Source organism: Primulina tabacum, chromosome 2 (genome assembly GCF_025594145.1).
Source record: "Primulina tabacum isolate GXHZ01 chromosome 2, ASM2559414v2, whole genome shotgun sequence".
NCBI classification, from domain to species: Eukaryota; Viridiplantae; Streptophyta; class Magnoliopsida; order Lamiales; family Gesneriaceae; genus Primulina; species Primulina tabacum.
Window position 1 is genome coordinate 5,869,380 of NC_134551.1, and position 20,921 is coordinate 5,890,300.

At 32.2% G+C, this 20,921-nt stretch overlaps 1 protein-coding gene across 3 annotated transcripts; it reads left to right on the forward strand.

Annotated features, from left to right (window-relative positions):
* Positions 1–12,754: 12,754 nt before the first annotated feature.
* On the forward strand, positions 12,755–19,875 carry LOC142527900 (subtilisin-like protease SBT2.5). 3 transcript variants are annotated; one of them, XM_075632897.1, is made up of 12 exons: positions 12,756–13,227; positions 13,383–13,498; positions 13,726–13,958; positions 14,918–15,062; positions 15,167–15,561; positions 15,834–15,929; positions 16,040–16,112; positions 16,409–16,694; positions 17,142–17,467; positions 17,827–18,094; positions 18,689–18,970; positions 19,265–19,875. In XM_075632897.1, exons 3-12 carry the CDS (start codon positions 13,762–13,764, stop codon positions 19,669–19,671), a joined length of 2,475 nt encoding a protein of 824 aa, XP_075489012.1. In that variant the 5' UTR covers positions 12,756–13,227; positions 13,383–13,498; positions 13,726–13,761; the 3' UTR covers positions 19,672–19,875. The 3 variants fall into 3 exon arrangements, with proteins under 3 accessions (XP_075489025.1, XP_075489012.1, XP_075489019.1); XM_075632904.1 differs by having other exon boundaries at positions 13,394–13,498; XM_075632910.1 differs by lacking the exon at positions 13,383–13,498 and having other exon boundaries at positions 12,755–13,227.
* Positions 19,876–20,921: the final 1,046 nt, after the last annotated feature.

Here is a 20,921-nt window from a genome sequence, read left to right on the forward strand (position 1 = left end):
AACATGCCATATATTAGATATTTACATGTGTACAATAGCTAACATTGGATTCAAGAAATTCATAAACCCATGTATCAATGATAATGGAGACGTATAAATAATAAATTTCAACTTAAAAAATGTTACATAAAAAATAAATAATCTATTATTTTAAGTTAAAAATCCAATTGATTGTTTAATTTTATACCTATCTCGTTCGGTAGAATTTTATTACAACATCCTTTAAATTTTTGAAATATTTATATGGATTTAATTTCTGTGCAATTAGGATTATTTATTGAATCCAATCATAGAACTTTTTAGTTTGTTATATATATATAATAATAATAATAAATCGTAAAATGAAGATTGGACAAACATGTAAAAAACATCATTTAAAATATTTTAAAGGAACTTGTTGAAACATTAATAAATAAATCCAATAAAATTAAGAAACTAATGTGTCTACGTAGAGTTTGGTATAAATCCATGCATTTAGTTTTTTTAATTAGATATATTTATTTCTATTAGAAATTGTTAGAATGTAAAAGGGAAACATTATTCTCCATGGCTTCATTATTGTCTTTAGAATGAATTTATAAAATTTTTAGTTATGACAGTCTTTGCGACAAAAATTCGCCAAGTTGTCGTCAGAAATTGGCTACGACAAAAAAAAATTGGTAATGAAATATTAATAATGATAACATTTGTAGTAAAATATAATATATTTTTCGTTGGTATTTTTAAAAATATCATGTTACTGCATTCAAATAATTTTTTTTACTACTAATCATTAACTGTGTGAAATATTGGATCTTCGTTTAAGATCTGGGTTTTGTTTATACTATAAAAAATCACGTCAGAAAGCATGTCAAATATCAATTTTGTGAGATGAATATTTTATTTGGGTTATTCATAAAAAAATATTTTTTTTTATTGTAAATATGAGCATGGTTGACTCGTTTCACGAGTAAAGATATGTAAGACCGTCTCACATGCTCATAGCCAATTATTTGACAGTCATTTTCGATTATTTTTATGCAAGATTTCCTCTCGCATTCACATGCACATGGGAGAAATAATTGCTATTTTAAACCATTTTTATTTAAATATTTATCCATTGCATATTTTTAAAATTCTAAATTCTAACTTTAGTAACTAAAATTAATGAGCCCAGCTCCAAACTTTGTACCTTGATATAACTAGTATTCAAATGCAAATAGGTACCAACTACATTCAATTAATTTCAAGAGGTGGCCCTCTAATTTATTGCGGTTATGTCGTTCATGTGCCCACAAATGTTATTTACTAATTAATAAGGATTAAAAGGATCAAGATTTCATATTTAGGTTTTTCCAATTAAGTATGTAGCTTGGAGAATGTTTTATTAAATTTTGTGAAAGTCTTTTTTTACTGTTCACCTAGTCAGTCAAATCAAATGAACCATCATCTTCAGCTTGACACATAAAATCTTCTCAAATATCATCTATCTCTGTATCATTTTCATCATTGCACACTTAACCCAATGATAGCATTTTGTTTTCTAGAATTTTCGTTTACTATATTAAATTTTAAAATTATATTTGATTATATAAATGGATAACGTATACATTGTCAAGCCCCAAAGGTTGATTATACTATGTATCACATGCCATGTACAAACATAGCTACAAATGGGACCCATCCTTACATGATTTCAGAAAGTGACCGTTTGTTTATTTTTTATAAATTAATTTTCATCAACTACTCTTAGGGATGTAAACGATTCAAATCAAACAGTATCAGGTTTGAACTTGGTTTGTTTGAAATTGTTTGAGGCTCGAGCTCGAGCTCGATTCGAGCTTCTATTATCAAGCTCGAGCTCGATTTGTATTAAAAGTATTAAGCTCGAAAAAAGCTCGAGCTCGGCTCGTTAAAAGCTCGTTTATCATGTTAATCAAGCCGGACTTGAGCTTGATTCTTTGATAGCTTGTTTATCATGTTTAACAAGCCTAGCTTGAACTCGGCTCGTTTTCGAGCTCGTAAAGCATAGAATTGAGCTCGAGTTTGAGCTTGATTTGAACTTGTTAAAAATTAAATCTATCTATGAACTTATTTTAAATCAGACATAAAAATATAAATTCATTCATAAATATCAAAAACGACAAAAATAACAACTAAAAAAATATAAACTCATTATATTATTGAACATCCCAAAATAATATATCCAGAATCCAGATAACAAATATTCGTCATACACTGATATCACCATATAAATAACATTGCAATAATTTCACTCCTTTGATACTCCATTCGTTGTGTTCCAAATAAATTTTATATTTTAATCAATATAAATTCATTATATTCAATTTAATATAATATTTTAGGATAATAATTTGTAAAGTTACTCAACGCGTATATGATTGGGTGATGTAAATTTTTGGGGGAAAAAAGAATAAATTGATGTATTTCTGTTAATTTATTATGTTTTAAAGAACATTTTAGTATAATGATATGCAAGTAAGATAAAAAATGTAATTGTGACTATATGGTGTAAATTCATCTTTTTTCCAACTATGTTTTGTGTTCAATTCCTTCCATTTTAATACTAATATTTTTATTTGTCAACTCAACAAATGAGCCAAAATCGTACTAATATTTTTATTTGTCAACTCAAAAAATGAGCCAAATTCGAGCTTACGAGCCACCTAAATGAGTCGAGCTCGAGCTTACGAGCCACCTAAACAAGTCGAGCCTGAGCTCGAGCTCGCGGACCTATTACCAAACATGTTTGCGAGCTCACGAACCGAATATCCTTAGGCTTGAGCTTGATTTGATTAAATTTCCGAGCTTGAAATCGAGCTTGGGTTTGGTTTGATATGATTAACAAACGAACTCAAACGAGCTTTTTACCGAGCCGAGCTTCGAATAGCTCGCAAACGGTTTGGTTCATTTACATCCCTAACTACGCTCCCCAGTCATAAATAATGATTTTTTTTATATATATATTTACTTTTATCAAAATAAATAAATACATAAATTCGGTATATTTATAAGTTCTAATTGGCATTTTATAAATACAAAAAAACAAACGTCTATTACATTTCCTCAATAGAAGTGTTAAAAATAATTCTCTACTTTGTTTAAAAAAACACATACTAACGGATAGTGATACAAGTAATGCACGTACTTCGTAGAAAAATTAGATAATGAAATAGTTTTTTGGTAATTTAAAATATAAGTTATTAATTTTTGAAATTGGAGTTCTAATTTGTATCTAGTCTCAACACGTTTAATGTTAAGAAAATATCTCTTATAGGAAAGTTGACTATAGATTTCTTGTAAAAATACTAGCTTTGCTCCATCCATAATGAGAACATTTCCATAATATATTATTCTCCTGATACACATTAAGGGAAGAATCCAATGAGATGAAAATCTTGCGTACGGTTATGTAGAATAACAGTAAATGTGACTTATCTGTCAATTTTTCATTATCACTCCAAAAAAAAAAAAAACAAAACCAAAATACGCCTTACATAAAGTTGCAAGAATATGATTAAGTATCTCAGAATTTGAAATAAATGCTTATATACTCGATATTGGTCATAATTTATTAAATATTCTTCGGTCTTAGTAACCAAACGGATATTAAATGAATGAAAATTTCGAAATGTTAGGAAAGAAAGTAAAATATAAAGAAAAATGTAGTGTATATAGTTAAATTGTTATATACTTATTTAAGAAACAGAAAAAAATTTAATTTATCATATCAAAGTTAGTTATCGAAAAAAGTTTAACTTTATTAAATAATATAGATAACGATACTTTGATCACGGAGATTAAAAGATTTAAATCATTTCAATTTTAATATTATGAATACTAAAGTCCACTCTAAATTATCGTATAATTTTCTCTTTTTATCTCCGATATTCCATGGATGAACCCACTCCTATTAGGCCCAAATCATATTTGGGAGCCATGACCCATCTCCAACCAAGGTGGAAAGCACATGAGAGACTCATGTATTCTCCTATAAATATCAGGTTTGAACATATGATTCACACACGATATTATATTTCATCAGCACCCTTAGCTGCTCTCCACTTATATTCTCAATCTCTGACTTGAGCGTCGGAGGGGCTACGTCAGGACACCCTCCTGGCCCCCTTCTAATGGTCTTATTCGTTATTTCAGATTCAGGACAAATTCGAAACATGCGTCTGGATTAGTAACACTTGCTGAATCGGACTCTAAATTTTCAGTTATACATTTATACAGGTACAAACATTATATATCAAAATAGATAAACTTATTGGAAAATAATATTTAAAATGTGTGTATTGAATATTCGAATGTTGAATATTTGAATGTTGAAAATAAGAGTTGTAAATATTGAAAATTAGTGTGTGATGATGTAGGTAATGATGTATTTTATTTTTGGATTATTTGTAAAGATTTCCTATAAATAGATATCTCATTTGTGAAGAAAATCACAATTGAGTAGAGAGAAAAATATTATAAAGTGTGTAGTTTGGTAAATTTTGAGAGTTTGAGATTTTTACTTTTTACCATAAATTTTTACTTTTTCACAACACGTTATCAACACGAAGCTCTAAAAGTCCTACATACTTTTTCAAGCTCCAAACAGAAGAAAAAGGTAACAAAAATAATTATATTTATTTTACTGTTATTTATTTATTGTGTATTTATTTAATATACAATATAATGTTTTTATTAGAAATAATAAAAATAAATTTTTCATAAACTTGTTATAAATCCTGGGAGGATGTTAAGACGACATCCCACACTCCCGGTAAGGGATACGACAAGTATAAAAGCCTATAAGGTTTTTAAACAAAATAAATTATGACACTCATTATAATATTATGATATGATATACATAATTATTTAAACATGTCTAATATTATATATATCATATTATTACCATAAAATTATACAAATACATACCTTTATTTTTTTTGTACCCCAACGGTCATAAATGGTAAAAAACGGCTAGTTTTTGCCCTATAAATATGATCTCACAAACGCATTCCATCACTCCAACTTTCTCTTCTTCTCTAAAAATTATTCATCATCAAATTTTTCGAAGAAAAAAGAAGATGGCTTTCTCAAGGATATTTTTAATTATTTTGGTTGTCATACTCACGAGTCTTGTATTTATCGCAGAATATCCTCCTCGTGCGTTTTCTTTATTTTTACAAATACTTGTACTTGTTGTTTATCCGTTACTTTGTATTGCAATAATTATTAACTAATAAAATGCATCGTAATTTTTTTTAGTACCACCATGTCAAATTTAACAAAGCTCGAATTTGTTGCGCTCGACATCACGGGAAAGAATTATATGCTATGGACTCTAGATGTAGAAATGCATCTTGAGTCATTGGGTCTAAGCGAGACCATTAAAGAAAATGGCATATGCACGTCACAAGAAAAGGCAAGAGCCATGATATTTTTGCGTCGACATCTCGACGATGGATTGAAATGTGAATATCTGACTGAAAAAAATCCCATGGCTTTGTGGAAGGGATTAAAAGAAAGATTCGAACATATAAGAGAAGTTATACTTCCGACCGCCCGGGATGAATGGAATACATTGAGATTCCAAGACTTTAAAAAAGTCAGTGATTACAATTCGGCGATGTATAGAATAATCTCGCAATTAAAATTTTGTGGACATGAGGTCACAGAATCTGAGATGCTTGAAAAAACATTTTCCACGTTTCATGCATCAAATATCACTCTACAGCAACAATATAGAGTACGTGGATTCGCGAGATATTCTGAACTCATCGCCTGTCTTCTTGTGGCGGAAAAAAACAACGAGCTATTAATGAGAAATCATCAGTCCCGACCCACTGGATCAACAGCATTTCCAGAAGTAAATGCTGTAAGTAAAAATGAATTTAAACCTGGAAACCAAAATCAAATTCAAAGACAAGGTTTTGGTCGAGGTCGTGGACGTGGACGTGGACGTGGTCGTGATCAAAGCCGTGGTTTTGAAAATAATCGAGATAGTTATTTTTATAACTCATCTCAAAAGAACGTCCCAAACCATCCACAGAAAAGGCATCATGAGAATACAAGTGTTAATGAGAAGCACTCAAAAAGATATGAAAGTTCTTGTTACAGATGTGGTACTCCAGGACATTGGTCCAAAGTTTGTCGAGCCCCTGAGCACCTTTGTAAACTTTATAAAGAATCATTAAAGGGGAAAGAAAAGGAGACCAACTTCACTGAACGCAGTGACCGTTTGAGTGATTCAACTCATTTTGATGCTGGTGATTTTATGAATGATTTCTCTGGAAATGATCAATATGTTGGTGGGATAGAAAGAACAATATTGATGCTGCAGATTTTCTCAACGATTTCTCTGAAAATGAACAATATAATGGTAGAATATAAATGTACAATAATCTATTTTGCATGTATTCATAGAATAATGTTTTATTGTATAATTATGATTTGTGTTATATTTAAATATATATTGCAGGTAATTTATTTCATTGCATATTTTTTTGAAGTTCAAATATGAAAAATGCTATGAGCAAAGCTGAAGTTTGCATACCCGATAGTGGTACAACGCACACTATCCTCCGAGATAAAAGATATTTCTTGGAACTAAAACCAACAAAAACAACGGTGAATACAATATCAGGTCCTGTAGACTTGATTAAAGGATGTGGTAAAGCACAATTTTTGTTACCTAATGGTACAAAATTTTTGATCAATGATGCTTTATATTCACCACAATCGAAAAAAAATTTGTTGAGTTTTAATGATATATATTCCCATGGGTATGATACTCAAACAATGAATGAAGGGAATGAGAAATATATGTGTCTTATCACATATAAATCAGGAAAGAAATATGTGATTGAAAAACTACCAATGCTCTCTACTGGATTGCATTATACACATATAAGTCCCATTGAATCAAACATGGTAGTTGATTCTTCGATATTAACCAATTGGCATGATCGATTGGGACATCCTGGTTCAACAATGATGCGAAGAATTATAGAAAATACACATGGTCATCCACTGAAAGACCAGAAGATCTTTCAGAATAATAAGTTTCAATGTAAAGCATGTTCTCTTGGAAAACTTATTATAAGACCATCACCAGTCAAAATCCAAACTGAATCACCAATATTTCTTGAACGTATTCAGGGTGATATTTGTGGACCAATCCATCCACCATGTGGACCATTCAGATACTTTATGGTATTGATTGATGCCTCCAGCAGATGGTCACATGTATGTTTATTATCAACTCGAAATGTTGCATTTGCAAGATTACTTGCTCAAATAATAAAATTGAGGAATCAATTTCCCGATTATACAATCAAGAAAATTAGACTTGATAATGCTGGTGAATTTACTTCCCAAACTTTCAATGATTATTGTATGTCTATGTGAATCATTGTTGAGCATCCTGTTGCTCATGTACATACACAGAATGGATTGGCTGAATCATTGATTAAATAAACGCCTGCAAATGATTGCTAGACCAATGATTATGAAAACAAAGCTCCCTATTTCTATATGGGGACATGCAATTTTACACGCTGCTTCATTAATTCGCATCAGACCAAGTGCATATCATAAATACTCCCCATTGCAGCTTGCATTTGGTAAAGAACCAGACATTTCTCATCTGAGAATTTTTGGATGTATGTTGTATGTGCCTATTGCACCACCGCAACGAAAGAAAATGGGACCTCAAAGAAAGGTTGGAATTTATATCGGTTATGATAGTCCATCAATCATTCGATATCTTGAACCTCAGACAGGCGACGTGTTCACAGCACGTTTTGCTGATTGTCATTTTAATGAGGAAATCTTCCCAATGTTAGGGGGAGAACAGAAACATACCGAAAAGAAATTACATGGTATGTATCATCATTGTTACATCTGGATCCAAGAACAAAACAATGTGAAAAAGATGTACAACAAATTGTACACTTGCAAAGAATAGCAAATCAAATACCAGATGCATTTGCAGACACAAAAGGGGTAACTAAATCATATATACATGCTGCAAATGCCCCTGCTCGAATTGAAATTCCAAATAAACAAATGGAAGATACTCATGATGTCATTAAACGCCTGAAGCGTGGAAGGCCAGTCGGTTCCAAGGATAAAAATCCTCGAAAAAGAAAATTCATAGAGAAACACGATGATCACAAAATAAAGAATGACGTTTCTGAAGAAACACATGATGATCACAAAATAGAGAATGGTGTTCCTGTAGAAACACATGATGATGAAAATGTTCCGTCAGAACCACAAACTGACGAGAATCATGAAATCTCTATCAATTATATTAATACTGAAAAAATATGGAACCGAAAAGATATAGATGAAATTGATGATATATTTTCTTATAATGTGGCAATCGACATCATAAATGATAACGAAGATCATGAACCAAAATCTTTTGGTGAATGTAAAAATCGGCAGGATTGGATAAAATGGAAAGATGCCATCCAGGTTGAATTAAATTCGCTAAATAAACGTAATGTTTTTGGACCTATAGTCCTTACACCTGAAGGTGTAAAACCTGTTGTATACAAATGGGTTTTTATTCGAAAGCGAAATGAGAAAAATGAAATAGTAAGATATAAAGCTCGACTTGTTGCACAAGGTTTTTCTCAAAGGCCTGGAATTGATTATGAAGAAACGTATTCTCCTGTGATGGATGCAATTACGTTTCGGTATTTGATTAGCTTGGCGGTATCTGAAAATTTAGAAATGCGTCTTATGGATGTTGTTACAACTTACTTATATGGATCACTTGATAGTAATATATATATGAAAATCCCTGAAGGATTTAAGATGCGTGAAGCACAAAGTTCAAAACCCAGGGAATGTTATTCTGTGAAATTACAAAGATCATTATATGGGTTAAAGCAATCAGGTCGAATGTGGTATAATTGACTAAGTGATCACTTGATGAAAAAAGGATATGTAAATAATTCAATATGGCCTCGTGTTTTCATTAAGAAAACATCATCCGGATGCGTAATTATTGCTGTATATGTTGATGATTTAAACATCATTGGAACGAATAAAGAAATTCAAGAAGTTGTGTCATACTTGAAGGAAGAATTTGAAATGAAGGATCTTGGAAAAACCAAGTATTGTCTGGGTTTACCAATTGAACAAAAAGAATGTGGAATGTTTGTTCACCAGACAAATTATACAGAAAAGATCCTTAAACGTTTTAATATGGATAAAGCAAATCCTTTAAGTACTCCAATGGTTGTTAGATCATTAAACATAGAAAAGGATCCATTCCGTCCATGTGAAGATGATGAAGATATTCTTGGTCCAGAAGTACCATATCTAAGTGTCATCGGTGCCCTTATGTACCTTACAAATTGTACAAGGCCTGATATATCTTTTGCCGTGAATCTGTTGGCAAGATTTAGCACATATCCAACAAAGAGACACTGGAACGGAATTAGACATATATTCTGTTATCCACGAGGAACGACAGACTTGGGACTTTTGTACTCAAAAGATGCTAATCCAAGTATAATTGGTTATGCTGATACTGGATACTTATCTGATCCACACAAGGTACGTTCCCAAACTGGATATGTATTTACTCGTGGAGGCACTGCAATATCTTGGCGTTCTCAGAAACAAACGCTCGTAACAACTTCATCAAATCATGCCGAGATTATTGCACTACATGAAGCAAGTCGTGAATGTGTGTGGTTAAAATCAATGACCCAACATATCCAAATTTCATGCGGATTATCATCTGATGAGAAGCCTGTGATACTATATGAAGATAATGCTGCATGTGTTGCTCAAATGAAAGAAGGATACATAAAAAGCGACAGAACTAAACATATTCCTCCTAAGTTCTTCGCATTCACCAAGGAGCTTGAGAAGAATAGATGTATTGATGTTCGTCACATTCAATCAAGTGAAAACTGATCAGATCTCTTCACAAAGGCACTTCCTACGTCAATATTCAGAAAGCACATATATAATATTGGGATGCGCAATCTACGAAATTTGTGAAGAATTGTTCATGTCAACATCAGGGAGAGTTTACGTGACTGCACTCTTTTTCCCTTACTATGGTTTTTATCCCAATGGGTTTTTCCAAGTAAGGTTTTTAACGAGGCAGTACAAAAACACGTAATGAAGACATCATCGTATCATGATCATCATCACAAGGGGGAGTATTGGAAAATAATATTTAAAATGTGTGTATTGAATATTTGAATGTTGAATATTTGAATGTTGAAAATAAGAGTTGTAAATATTGAAAATTAGTGTGTGATGATGTAGGTAATGATGTATTTTATTTTTGGATTATTTGTAAAGATTTCCTATAAATAGATCTCTCATTTGTGAAGAAAATCACAATTGAGTAGAGAGAAAAATATTATAAAGTGTGTAGTTTGGTAAATTTTGAGAAGTTTGAGATTTTTACTTTTTACCATAAATTTTTACTTTTTCACAACAAAACTGTATATATTTAGTTTATTAGTTTCCTTTTTATGCCATTTTTAAATATATCAAAATAACACAATTTCATATAATTTATACTTGGATCTAATTGATTGATACATAAAGTATTTTGATTTATTAAAATAATATTGTTTTTGAAATGATATAGGAAATGTGTATTGGAACTTTTTTCAAATTTTATTTCAAGCTATGCCTCTTTGTCAAAACGTACATGTTGAAATAAATGCCAGCAGGTAAACTAATTCGGACTGTGTTGCTCCTCGTATAAGTATACATTTTGATTATTATTTTAACCAACGAGTCGTGACACACATGATATATCGATTCACATGAAAAAAATTAAACATGAAGTCGGTTTTTTTTAAGAAATTAAAATCGAAAGTTATAAATTTCTTAAATAAATTTATATCACCGGGAAAAAAATTAAGGAGAATAATCTATTAGAGCTGTTACATATAATAAAAGATAAGATTTACATGATAAAAAGTGTATATACGTGAAACTGAATATTTTTATGAATGATTATCCCATATTGCATGATTTTGATAATAAATAATTTAAAATTAAACTTTAAAGTTATATAAATAAAAATAAATTGAGAATTTTAATTGACTTTATTTGATTTTAGGATGACTATATTACATCAACTCCATCAATCTGAATTCAGCAAGTTATACTACCAATTCCGACCATTTTTACAACCCTTGTTTATTTCGCTTCCTATATTTTATTGTTTATTTCGCTTCCTATATTTTATTCATGTAAAATATATAAAATTTAGAAGAGAATATTAAAAGAAAAAATTAAGACTGTGTTTTCTAAATTATGTAATTATTCAAATACAGAAAATGATTCTCAAATTTATGAATATTCAAATATATATATGATGTATGACTGGTGTTATATCATAACCACTAATAATTTTTCAAAATATAAATGATAATTAATTTACTTCCAATGTGAAGTAATATGTACAAGCTAATATATGTGTGTGTTTATATATGTTGTGTGTGTGTATATATATATATATATAGATGTGTGAATAAAATATAAACGATGTGGATAAAAAAAATAATATAAATTTTTTTTTCAAAAATCATGTACTATAAAAATGTGTGTATATATATAAGTAGGTCTTTTGTGAGATGGTATCATGTATTTATATTTGTGAAACGGGTCGATCCGATTAATGAATGCAATGAAAAGTAATATTTTGACATAAAAAATAATAAAAAAAAGCTCATATGAGACTGTTTCACGAAATCAATCTGTGAGACAAACTTCAATCCGACTCATTCCATAAAAAATATTACTTTTATTTGTAAATATAGACCGAGTCAACTCGTATCACCGATATAAACATGTGATACCGTCTAACGGGGGACTCACTCGCTCAAAAAAACAATATTTTTTTATAGGTTGAATCGAATCGGAAACCAGTGTCACAAAATTCAATCGTGAGATGGTCCCACAAACAGAGACGAAGCCAAAGGGGGGGGGAGACGGGTGCGATCGTCCATCCCAATTTCTAGAGTGTGATGCTATATATAATTATTTTACTTCACTTTCATCTCCTTCAAATTTTCACTCGTCCTTGCCTCCTAAAATTTTTAATAAATTTTTCGTTCATTAAATTTATTTTTTTTGGCTCCGCTCCCAATCACAAGAATTGTTGTGTATATATTTAAATTGCATGGCGTCAATTGCTTATTTGTCATACATATTTTATAGCGTCACACCTGTCAGTTTACATCCGAATTCCAATGTATACCCAATTTCTTGATTATTGATTTGTTTATTACACTGAGAAGGCAAGCAAGGGTGATCACCATTTCGGTTAAATCGAATTAATCGATCGAACCGAGCCAATTCAAAAATTCGATTCAGTTATTTTGGAAATTCGGTTTTCAAATTAAAAAAAATCGATTATATCCGTTAATTCGGTTCGGCTATGATTTTCAAAATTTTGAAATCAGTTAACCGAATTAACGATATAATAAATATTATTATTTAATAAATTTTTATTATTTATCAATTTTTATATATTTTTAATTTTTAATTTTAAAATCGTATTAATTGTGTTCAAACAAAACTTATATATTTGTGATATGTGTGATTTTATGTTTTTATGCATTTGTATAAACGATAATGTTTAAAAAAATTACATATATAATTAAAATTAAATCACAATTTTTTAAAAAAACTAATCCGTTAAGCTTTTCAACTTTAGATATAAAATAATGTCAATAAAGAACCCAATATTTAATTAATAATCTCTACCAGAAAAAAAGAGAGTCGGGGGTCCAAAAATCTTCTTCCATGGTGGAAATAGTTTAATGGAATCATCTCCTCTCTGTTGTACTAGTACCACCTCTGGCGCGTCCATGTTAAATTAATGTCACTCATTCAACCCTAACCACCTTTATTACAAACACCACTCTCATACCCTTTTGGCTTTTCTCAAATTTCAGAGTTTCCACACGGTCCACCATTCAGTTCAAGAATTGGAATTTCTTTCTTTTTTTAATAAAAAAATAATATATGACGTTTTGCTTTGAATTGTCTCTTCTTGTGCTGATGGGAGTATTAAATGTGGGCAGTTGCTAATGCACTGCATTTCTTGATGCTTGTTTCTTCTGTGAAAAACACACTTCAACTTCTGTGGGTGCTGCTTGGTGAAAAAAGTGGAGTCACACTATATTTATGTAATCAGCAGTTTGGTGTTGGGATTCTTTTCTTGGATCAAATGTGAGCAAAGATCTTGGCTTTTTTTGTTTTTTTGTATTTTTTTCCTTCGTTATATTTCGTTTGATCCTCTTGTAATAGCTTGAATTGTTTTGCTGATTCCTTGCTTGCGACTTATCTTTCATTACATCTTTTTTTTGAAAAAAATATTTGGTTAGCCATGGTTCAGTTTAGCATTCGACCTTAAGCAAATGTGAGTAAGAGAAAAAAGAAAAAGAAAAAGTAGAACCGAGCTTCAAGGTGACTTGTTGGCTCTCCCTTTAGTATCTGGTCGGTAAGTCCTCACTTCAATCCTTACCATTTTTCCGTATTTCATTGTTTTAGTTGGTATATACGAAGAAAGCTGTCAGTTACTTCGATTTATGCGACTTTTATGCACAAGTGCGCTGTTAATTTTATAGATTAATTAATATTGTTGTGGTTATTATTAAGTGGTCACAAACTTATTGGCCCATTGCTTTTGGATGCAAGATTCATTGATTTTTTTTTGTATATGAACAGATTTGTCTTATCCAAGGCTGGATACTTCGAAAGATAATGTATAAAACGAGGAATAGGGAGTTGAATGGTTATTTTACTGTCCTCATATTATGGGGTGTTATGATTTTGGGGAAGGCAGAGATTTACATTGTGACACTTGAAGGAGAGCCAGTGGTGAGTTATAGAGGTGGTGTTGATGGATTTGAAGCGACAGCAGTGGATTCTGAATCTGATGACAAAATTGATGTCACCAGGTAGTCTTAATAATTATTTCATTGGTTAAATATTTGAATAATTATGTAGAACCTCATGGAAACAGCAGCTATATGTTCATTTTCCTGTGGGCCATATTAGGTTCATTTAGTTGGTTGTGTTGAAGATCTTCTTGTAGTATTTGATAAGTGTTTCACCTGCTGAGGATGTTTAACTGTATTTCAAATGCTGTTAAATGATAAATTTTTTTAGTTTACAAAATATATATGAACTGCGGCATGAGAATGAAATGATGAGAATAGAGCTTGTGCAAGTTCTATTATATTTAAATGAAGTTTACCGACATTAATATGGATGTTCGATGTCTTCCTGTTTGGGACTTGGACTAATGAATTGTTTGAGCTGTTTTCAATGATTTTCCGACGAGAGTCATGAGACATGTTCTATTTTGAATCCCATATAAAAATGACTTATTTCTTGGTTTGTGAGTGGTGAACTCGGTAGTAAATTGATTCCAAATCCTTGGAGAATTTTGAACCAAGAATCCAGCATTTTCTATACTATACAGGCAGTAGTTTGATTTCTTATCCATTCAGATAACCTTTCGTCAGTTGCATATCTAAAAATGGTTAAAGAAGCACATTTTTTAATTTTGCAAGAAATACGAAATGCCAAGCTTCAATTCTTCGAACTCTTCTTTTCCACAATGCTCTTGAAGCTCCTTTAAACTAAAATTATTTCTCAGTCAGGAATGAACCTACTAAAACTCGGGGCCATGTAATATGCAAATATTTGTTTTGTATTTTTTGTGGCATGCGTGTTTCCAATTCCAGTCCCCATGAAACAAAAACAGGAGATGCACGGTTCTGGGGAATTGCACAGTGTCATGAACTTTTGATTTGTTAAAGCCATGCTACATTGTTTTGTTTCCTTAGATCAGGTCCGCTGAAATTCTGATAACTGAAGTCAAAATTTTTCTATGTTCTTGGTTCACTTTCAGTGAATTGGTCATATCCTATTCCCACCATCTAGAAAAGCGACATGATATGCTTCTTGACATGCTGTTCGATCAAGGTGCCTATAAGAAACTCTACAGCTATATTCATCTTATCAATGGATTTGCCGTTCACATTTCATCGGAACAGGTGAGATTCCTTGCTCCTATATTTCCTTTCCTTCCATTTCTTTGACATGATCAATGTTCATCACGGCTTTACTTGTGTTCCTAACACCATTAACGTATTAGTAGGCAGAAATACTCAGACGTGCACCTGGTGTAAAGTCTGTGGAAAGAGATTGGAAAGTCAAGAAACTTACAACCCACACTCCTCAATTTTTGGGACTTCCAACAGGAGTGTGGCCTACTGGAGGTGGCTTTGACAGAGCTGGAGAGGATATTGTTATTGGCTTTGTTGATTCGGGAATTTATCCTCATCATCCAAGCTTTGCAACTCACCAAACAGATCCTTATGGCCCAGTCATAAAATATAGAGGTAAGTGTGAAGTTGACCCAGAGACCAAGCAGGACTTTTGTAATGGGAAGATTGTTGGAGCTCAACATTTTGCTGAAGCTGCTAAAGCGGCTGGTGCGTTCAATTCCGACATTGATTATGATTCTCCCCTTGATGGTGATGGACATGGAAGGTTTGGCTTATGCCTTTTATGATGTCAGATTCACGAGCTGTGGTCGTTGTTTTCCTCTTATTTTGCTTTGATATTTATTTTAATTTCATATTATATTCTGCTTCTCAAGCTGTAAATATTAGGTAATAGAAAAAGCCTTAACACATCCTTAAATATGAAGTTTTTTTTCCGGCTCTGTTTTCTGGTTTATGTTGATTTGTTTATTTATTTTTATCTATATGTATATTTATTATGCTTTTTGAAACTTAATCCATCAATATCTTTTTATTTAGTCATACGGCCGCTATTGCAGCTGGAAATAATGGAATTCCAGTGAGGATGCATGGTTATGAATTTGGAAGAGCAAGTGGAATGGCACCTCGTGCAAGGTACGGTTATGTTTGTATCTTATTTCTCTTTAGGCCGCGGGCATTTTATAGATCATTTTCTCATTTAAAATATCATTTCATTGAGAGTTCATAAGTTGGTCTTCACGTAGGATTGCTGTGTACAAGGCACTCTACAGAATTTTCGGTGGATTCATTGCAGATGTAGTAGCTGCCATTGATCAGGTAGTCTAAAATGAAAGTCTTGGTTAGGATATTGTTATGAAGATGACGAGGCTACTGTACTTCACTATTATTTCCATGCAAATTGATCTGGCTTCTGGCACATATACTAATGTTGTTGTGGTCAGTATGGTACTCTTTCATTTGCAAATCGACTACAGAGAAAAATACACACACATTTCTACATCAATTTATTGGATATTAGTTATACTGTTGTCCTGAAAATGAATCAGAGAAAAACCTTATTTTGTATACTGTAGAGGGGACTCTTTGGCCTCATGCAATGTACATTTTGACAGGCTGTCCATGATGGTGTGGATATCTTGAATCTCTCGGTGGGTCCTAACAGTCCTCCAGCTGCTACAAAAACGACATTCTTAAACCCTTTCGATGCCACCTTACTTTCGGCTGTAAAAGCTGGAGTTTTTGTTGCACAAGCTGCTGGAAATGGAGGTCCTTTTCCCAAAACCTTATTGTCTTACAGCCCTTGGATAGCATCTGTAGCTGCTGCAGTTGACGATCGAAGATACAAGAACCATCTCGCTTTGGGAAATGGGAAAATTTTAGCTGGAATTGGTTTGTCACGTAAGCATGCCCGAACTGAATATGGAATGCTAAATTTGCGTGCTACAAGTAAAAGAATATATATTGGAACGAGCTGTAATATATTTAAGTTTATCATCTCTTTTTTATATAATTGAAATGTGATTTACTATTATGAAAGATTTTCTATAATATTTATTTCCATGTATTTACACTTGTACGAAAAGGTGATGATTGCACTAAACTAAAAGAGATTATTAGCGCTTCAGTCATTTCGGGATTGTCTCTCACATGTAGACCTTTATGGCTGACCATCGTAACCATGTTATGTGCATGTTGTCTCTTCTCTATATTTCCGATACTTTAAAATTCAAAACGGAAGTAATTCCGCTTTCCCTTTCCACTATTATATCCTACCCTTCTTATGTCTGACAGGTCGAAAGTATGGACTTGAAAATTTTTAAATTTCAATTTGTTTACTTCATGCAGCTGCTACGCATCCAAATCAAACATTTACCCTGGTGGCAGCTAATGATGTAATACTGGATTCCTCTGTCACCAAGTATACTGCTTCGGAATGCCAGAGGCCTGAAGTTCTGAACAAAAATTTGGTCCAAGGGAACATTCTTCTTTGTGGCTATTCTTTTAATTTTGTTGTTGGAACATCTTCGATCAAGAGAGTCTGGGAGACTGCCAAGAGTCTCGGTGCTGTTGGTTTTGTCCTAGCAGTAGAGAATTCTTCTCCTGGGACAAAATATGATCCAGTTCCTATTGGTATTCCAGGGATCCTGATAACAGATATTATCAAGTCGACGGTAACTACTTTTTTTTTCTTATCTTCTTCATTAGTCATATTATTTGTCCATTAGGACAGCGGTTAGGAAAGGACAAACACTCTTGGTGGCTAACGTTTTTGAATTAAATCGGGCTATTTTTATATTTTTTTGATTTTGTACCATGAACTGATATCGCTGGCAAAAGTTGTTCGTTGGCATTTTTACATCACCTTTGCCACGGTGCCGGGGAATGGAGTTTGAATGGATGTATTATTAATAGTGCAGGGCGGTGGTTATTTTCGACTCATTTGATACTCAAGATTCATCCAGTTTACATAAAGTAAAATTATTTGGGTTCTCATTTATAATCATCATTTTTGGATTATCGCTTCTTTTAGGAACTTGTAGACTACTACAACGTCTCTACACAAAGAGATTGGACTGGTCGAGTTACGAGCTTTAAGGCAGTAGGAAGTGTTTGGGATGGGCTGGAGCCTATACTCCACATGTCTGCACCACAAGTAGCATTGTTCTCCGCTCGAGGACCTAATATCAAAGATTACAGCTTTCAAGACGCGGATCTACTAAAACCAGATATCTTGGCGCCTGGCTCCCTGATTTGGTCTGCTTGGGCTCCTAATGGAACTGATGAGCCAAATTATGTTGGTAAATTGCTACTCTATACCATTTTACAAATCTTGTCCATGTGTTTAATTCTATTGGCAGATTTTATCATTAGAGCTACGGATATAGAAGCAATTACTTACCAAAGAACATTACTACGTATTCTAATGTTGTTTTAACAATCATGTGGAAATAGTTTTATATTTGCATTGACGAAACAGCTTTTTTCCTTTTTCTTTTTTAAAGAGAAGTTGAATTAGATCTAAACCCACAATATTTGTTTTTGTCTTTTTGAAACAATTCTTTAAAAAATTAAATTCAAAAAATTAAATTCCAACCAAAACATCATTTTTTAACAACAGTATTTTTTTAAAAAAAAACTTTTCAGAAAATATTTTATATGATTTAATTCTTAAGCAAGATTTTCTTCCATATTGATTCCTATATTCACCTAATGAAGAGGTGTGAATTTATTATGAACTTTAATGAATTAATAGGAGTTTTAGGCCCGGGGTCATTTTCTGCAGTGTGGTCATAGAAGAAACCAAGTTCTATTTGTGTTGTGATTGTGACCTCTTTTATTGTATCTCTTGTTTAAAACTCTTCAAGTTTAAAAAAGTAATTCATTTGCAACAGGTGAAGGCTTTGCTATGATATCTGGAACGAGCATGGCTACACCTCACATAGCAGGAATAGCTGCCCTTGTGAAACAAAAGAACCCACACTGGAGTCCTGCCGCTATCAAATCAGCTTTGATGACTACATCATCGACCCTTGACAGGGCAGAAAGACCACTTCAAGCCCAACAATATTCAGAATCCGGGGTGCTGTCTCTGGTTCCTGCAACACCTTTCGATTATGGTAGTGGCCATGTCAATCCCAGAGCTGCTCTAGATCCAGGACTGATTTTTGATGTTGGTAAGTACTATACTTTCGCTTCTGTCATTGTTTGATCACAACAAATCATGTCTCTTGAAAACGGAATCAGTCATAAAGGCCAAGGAAGTCTTGAGAGGTGCCATCATCCCCACTCTCTCTTGACATTTTTTTAGACGTTCATGTTTTTTTTTTGTATTAAATTCAGAAAATATGATTTCCTCTCTCCTAAAGTTCAGTTTTTATTTTTTCCCCATCAGTGTGAAACTGATGGAACTGAAACAAAGAAAAAGGTCTTCTTTTCTTGATCTTCGTATTTCTTGATACAAATTTTAGGATATGAAGACTACATAGGATTCTTGTGCTCAACAGCTGGAATAGATTCTCAGGAGATCAGAAACTACACAAATGCACCCTGCAATTACACTCTTGGTCATCCATCAAATCTCAACACACCCTCGATAACAATTTCACACCTCGCGGGAACTCAAACAGTCACTCGCACCGTGACAAACGTGGCTGATGAAGAAACATATGTGATCACAGCAAGAATGGCACCTGCTGTGGCCATTGAAACCAGCCCTCTTGCTATGACTTTAACACCTGGTGCATCCCGAAAATTCTCAGTAACTCTTACAGTTCGATCTATTACTGGTATCTACAGCTTTGGTGAGATTTGGCTGAAAGGGAGTCGAGGGCACAAGGTCAGAATCCCAGTTGTAGCCATGGGTTATGATCGATAAGCTGATGCCGTAGCTATATGTTGTTTTAATGATATTCTTTGGATCCATGTGGAATAAGATGCATATGTTTGATGTATTTTCTCTAAAAATACGTACATGTTTATAAAATACAAAAAGATAAGTAGCATTGAGGGGAGACTTGGAGCTTCTTCTGATGCTTATAAGTTTTGACTCTGAGCTAATATATGGTTAAATGTACGACAATTTAGCCTTGTTTTGGTTGGTTTGACTGCTCATATTATTTTTGTTTATCAGCATTTGCAAATTGAAATGTGAGACGGTCTCTTGTGGGACGGTCTTTTGTGGGACGGTCTCACGAATCTTTATCTGTGAGACGAGTCAATCTCACCCATATTCACAATAAAAAGTAATACTTTTAGCATTAAAAGTAATATTTTTTCATGGATGACCCAAATAAGAAATCTGTCTCACAGAATACGACTCGTGAGACCGTCGCACAAAAGTTTTTGTCATAAATTTATATACTATCATGTTGTAAAATTCATTATATTTTTCCTATACTTAATATATAAGAACTCTTTATACTAACAAAATTTGATGTGACTTTATGACAACTTGATTTTTACAAAAATATTCTGGACAATAAATTCAAAATTTCAGTATTCTCACTTACAAATTAATACTCATTTTCTTTAAGTTCAAATATTCACACATTATCTTTTACAAATTACATATTCAGTATAATTGTATCATTGTGATGCAAATAATAATTAAAATATAAAAAAATAATCACAAATCTTATAAATGAATAAGAAAAAATCGATTGTACAAACATATAACGTATGCACAAGTATACACGTACTTAATATTTGTAAGATGGTTACTAATTAATAATAAATGGGTGGAAGTGGATGATAGGAATAGTACATTGATTTAAATTTATGTAGAAATATTCAGATGTTAATACTTATAGCTATAAAAATTCATTTTTAAAATTTTCTTCACAAAATTTGTATCAAAACTCTATTTTTTTAGATATTTTGAAAATGGCCTGAACTCCTTTAAAATTGTTGTTGGTAAAAAAAAAAGTATAAATAACAATAAATTTCGCAGTTCTAATATAATTAAGCAGAATGATATATATTCAACTATGAAAAAATTATTAATAATCCAAAATATGTTTGTGGCCATCACATTATATTTTCAACTATACATCCAAAATAATTGATTATTGTTTAATTTAAATAAATATTCATGTTTATAATTTTCTACATAAGCCACAAAGTGTG

Bases quoted from the DNA above. Each gene is read 5' to 3' on its own strand.
- LOC142527900 (XM_075632910.1), top strand. From the start codon at position 13,762: ATGTATAAAACGAGGAATAGGGAGTTGAATGGTTATTTTACTGTCCTC. The intron at 13,959-14,917 runs GTAGTCTTAATA...GTTCACTTTCAG, and splicing joins GACAAAATTGATGTCACCAG to TGAATTGGTCATATCCTATT. The intron at 16,113-16,408 runs GTAGTCTAAAAT...ACATTTTGACAG, and splicing joins TAGTAGCTGCCATTGATCAG to GCTGTCCATGATGGTGTGGA.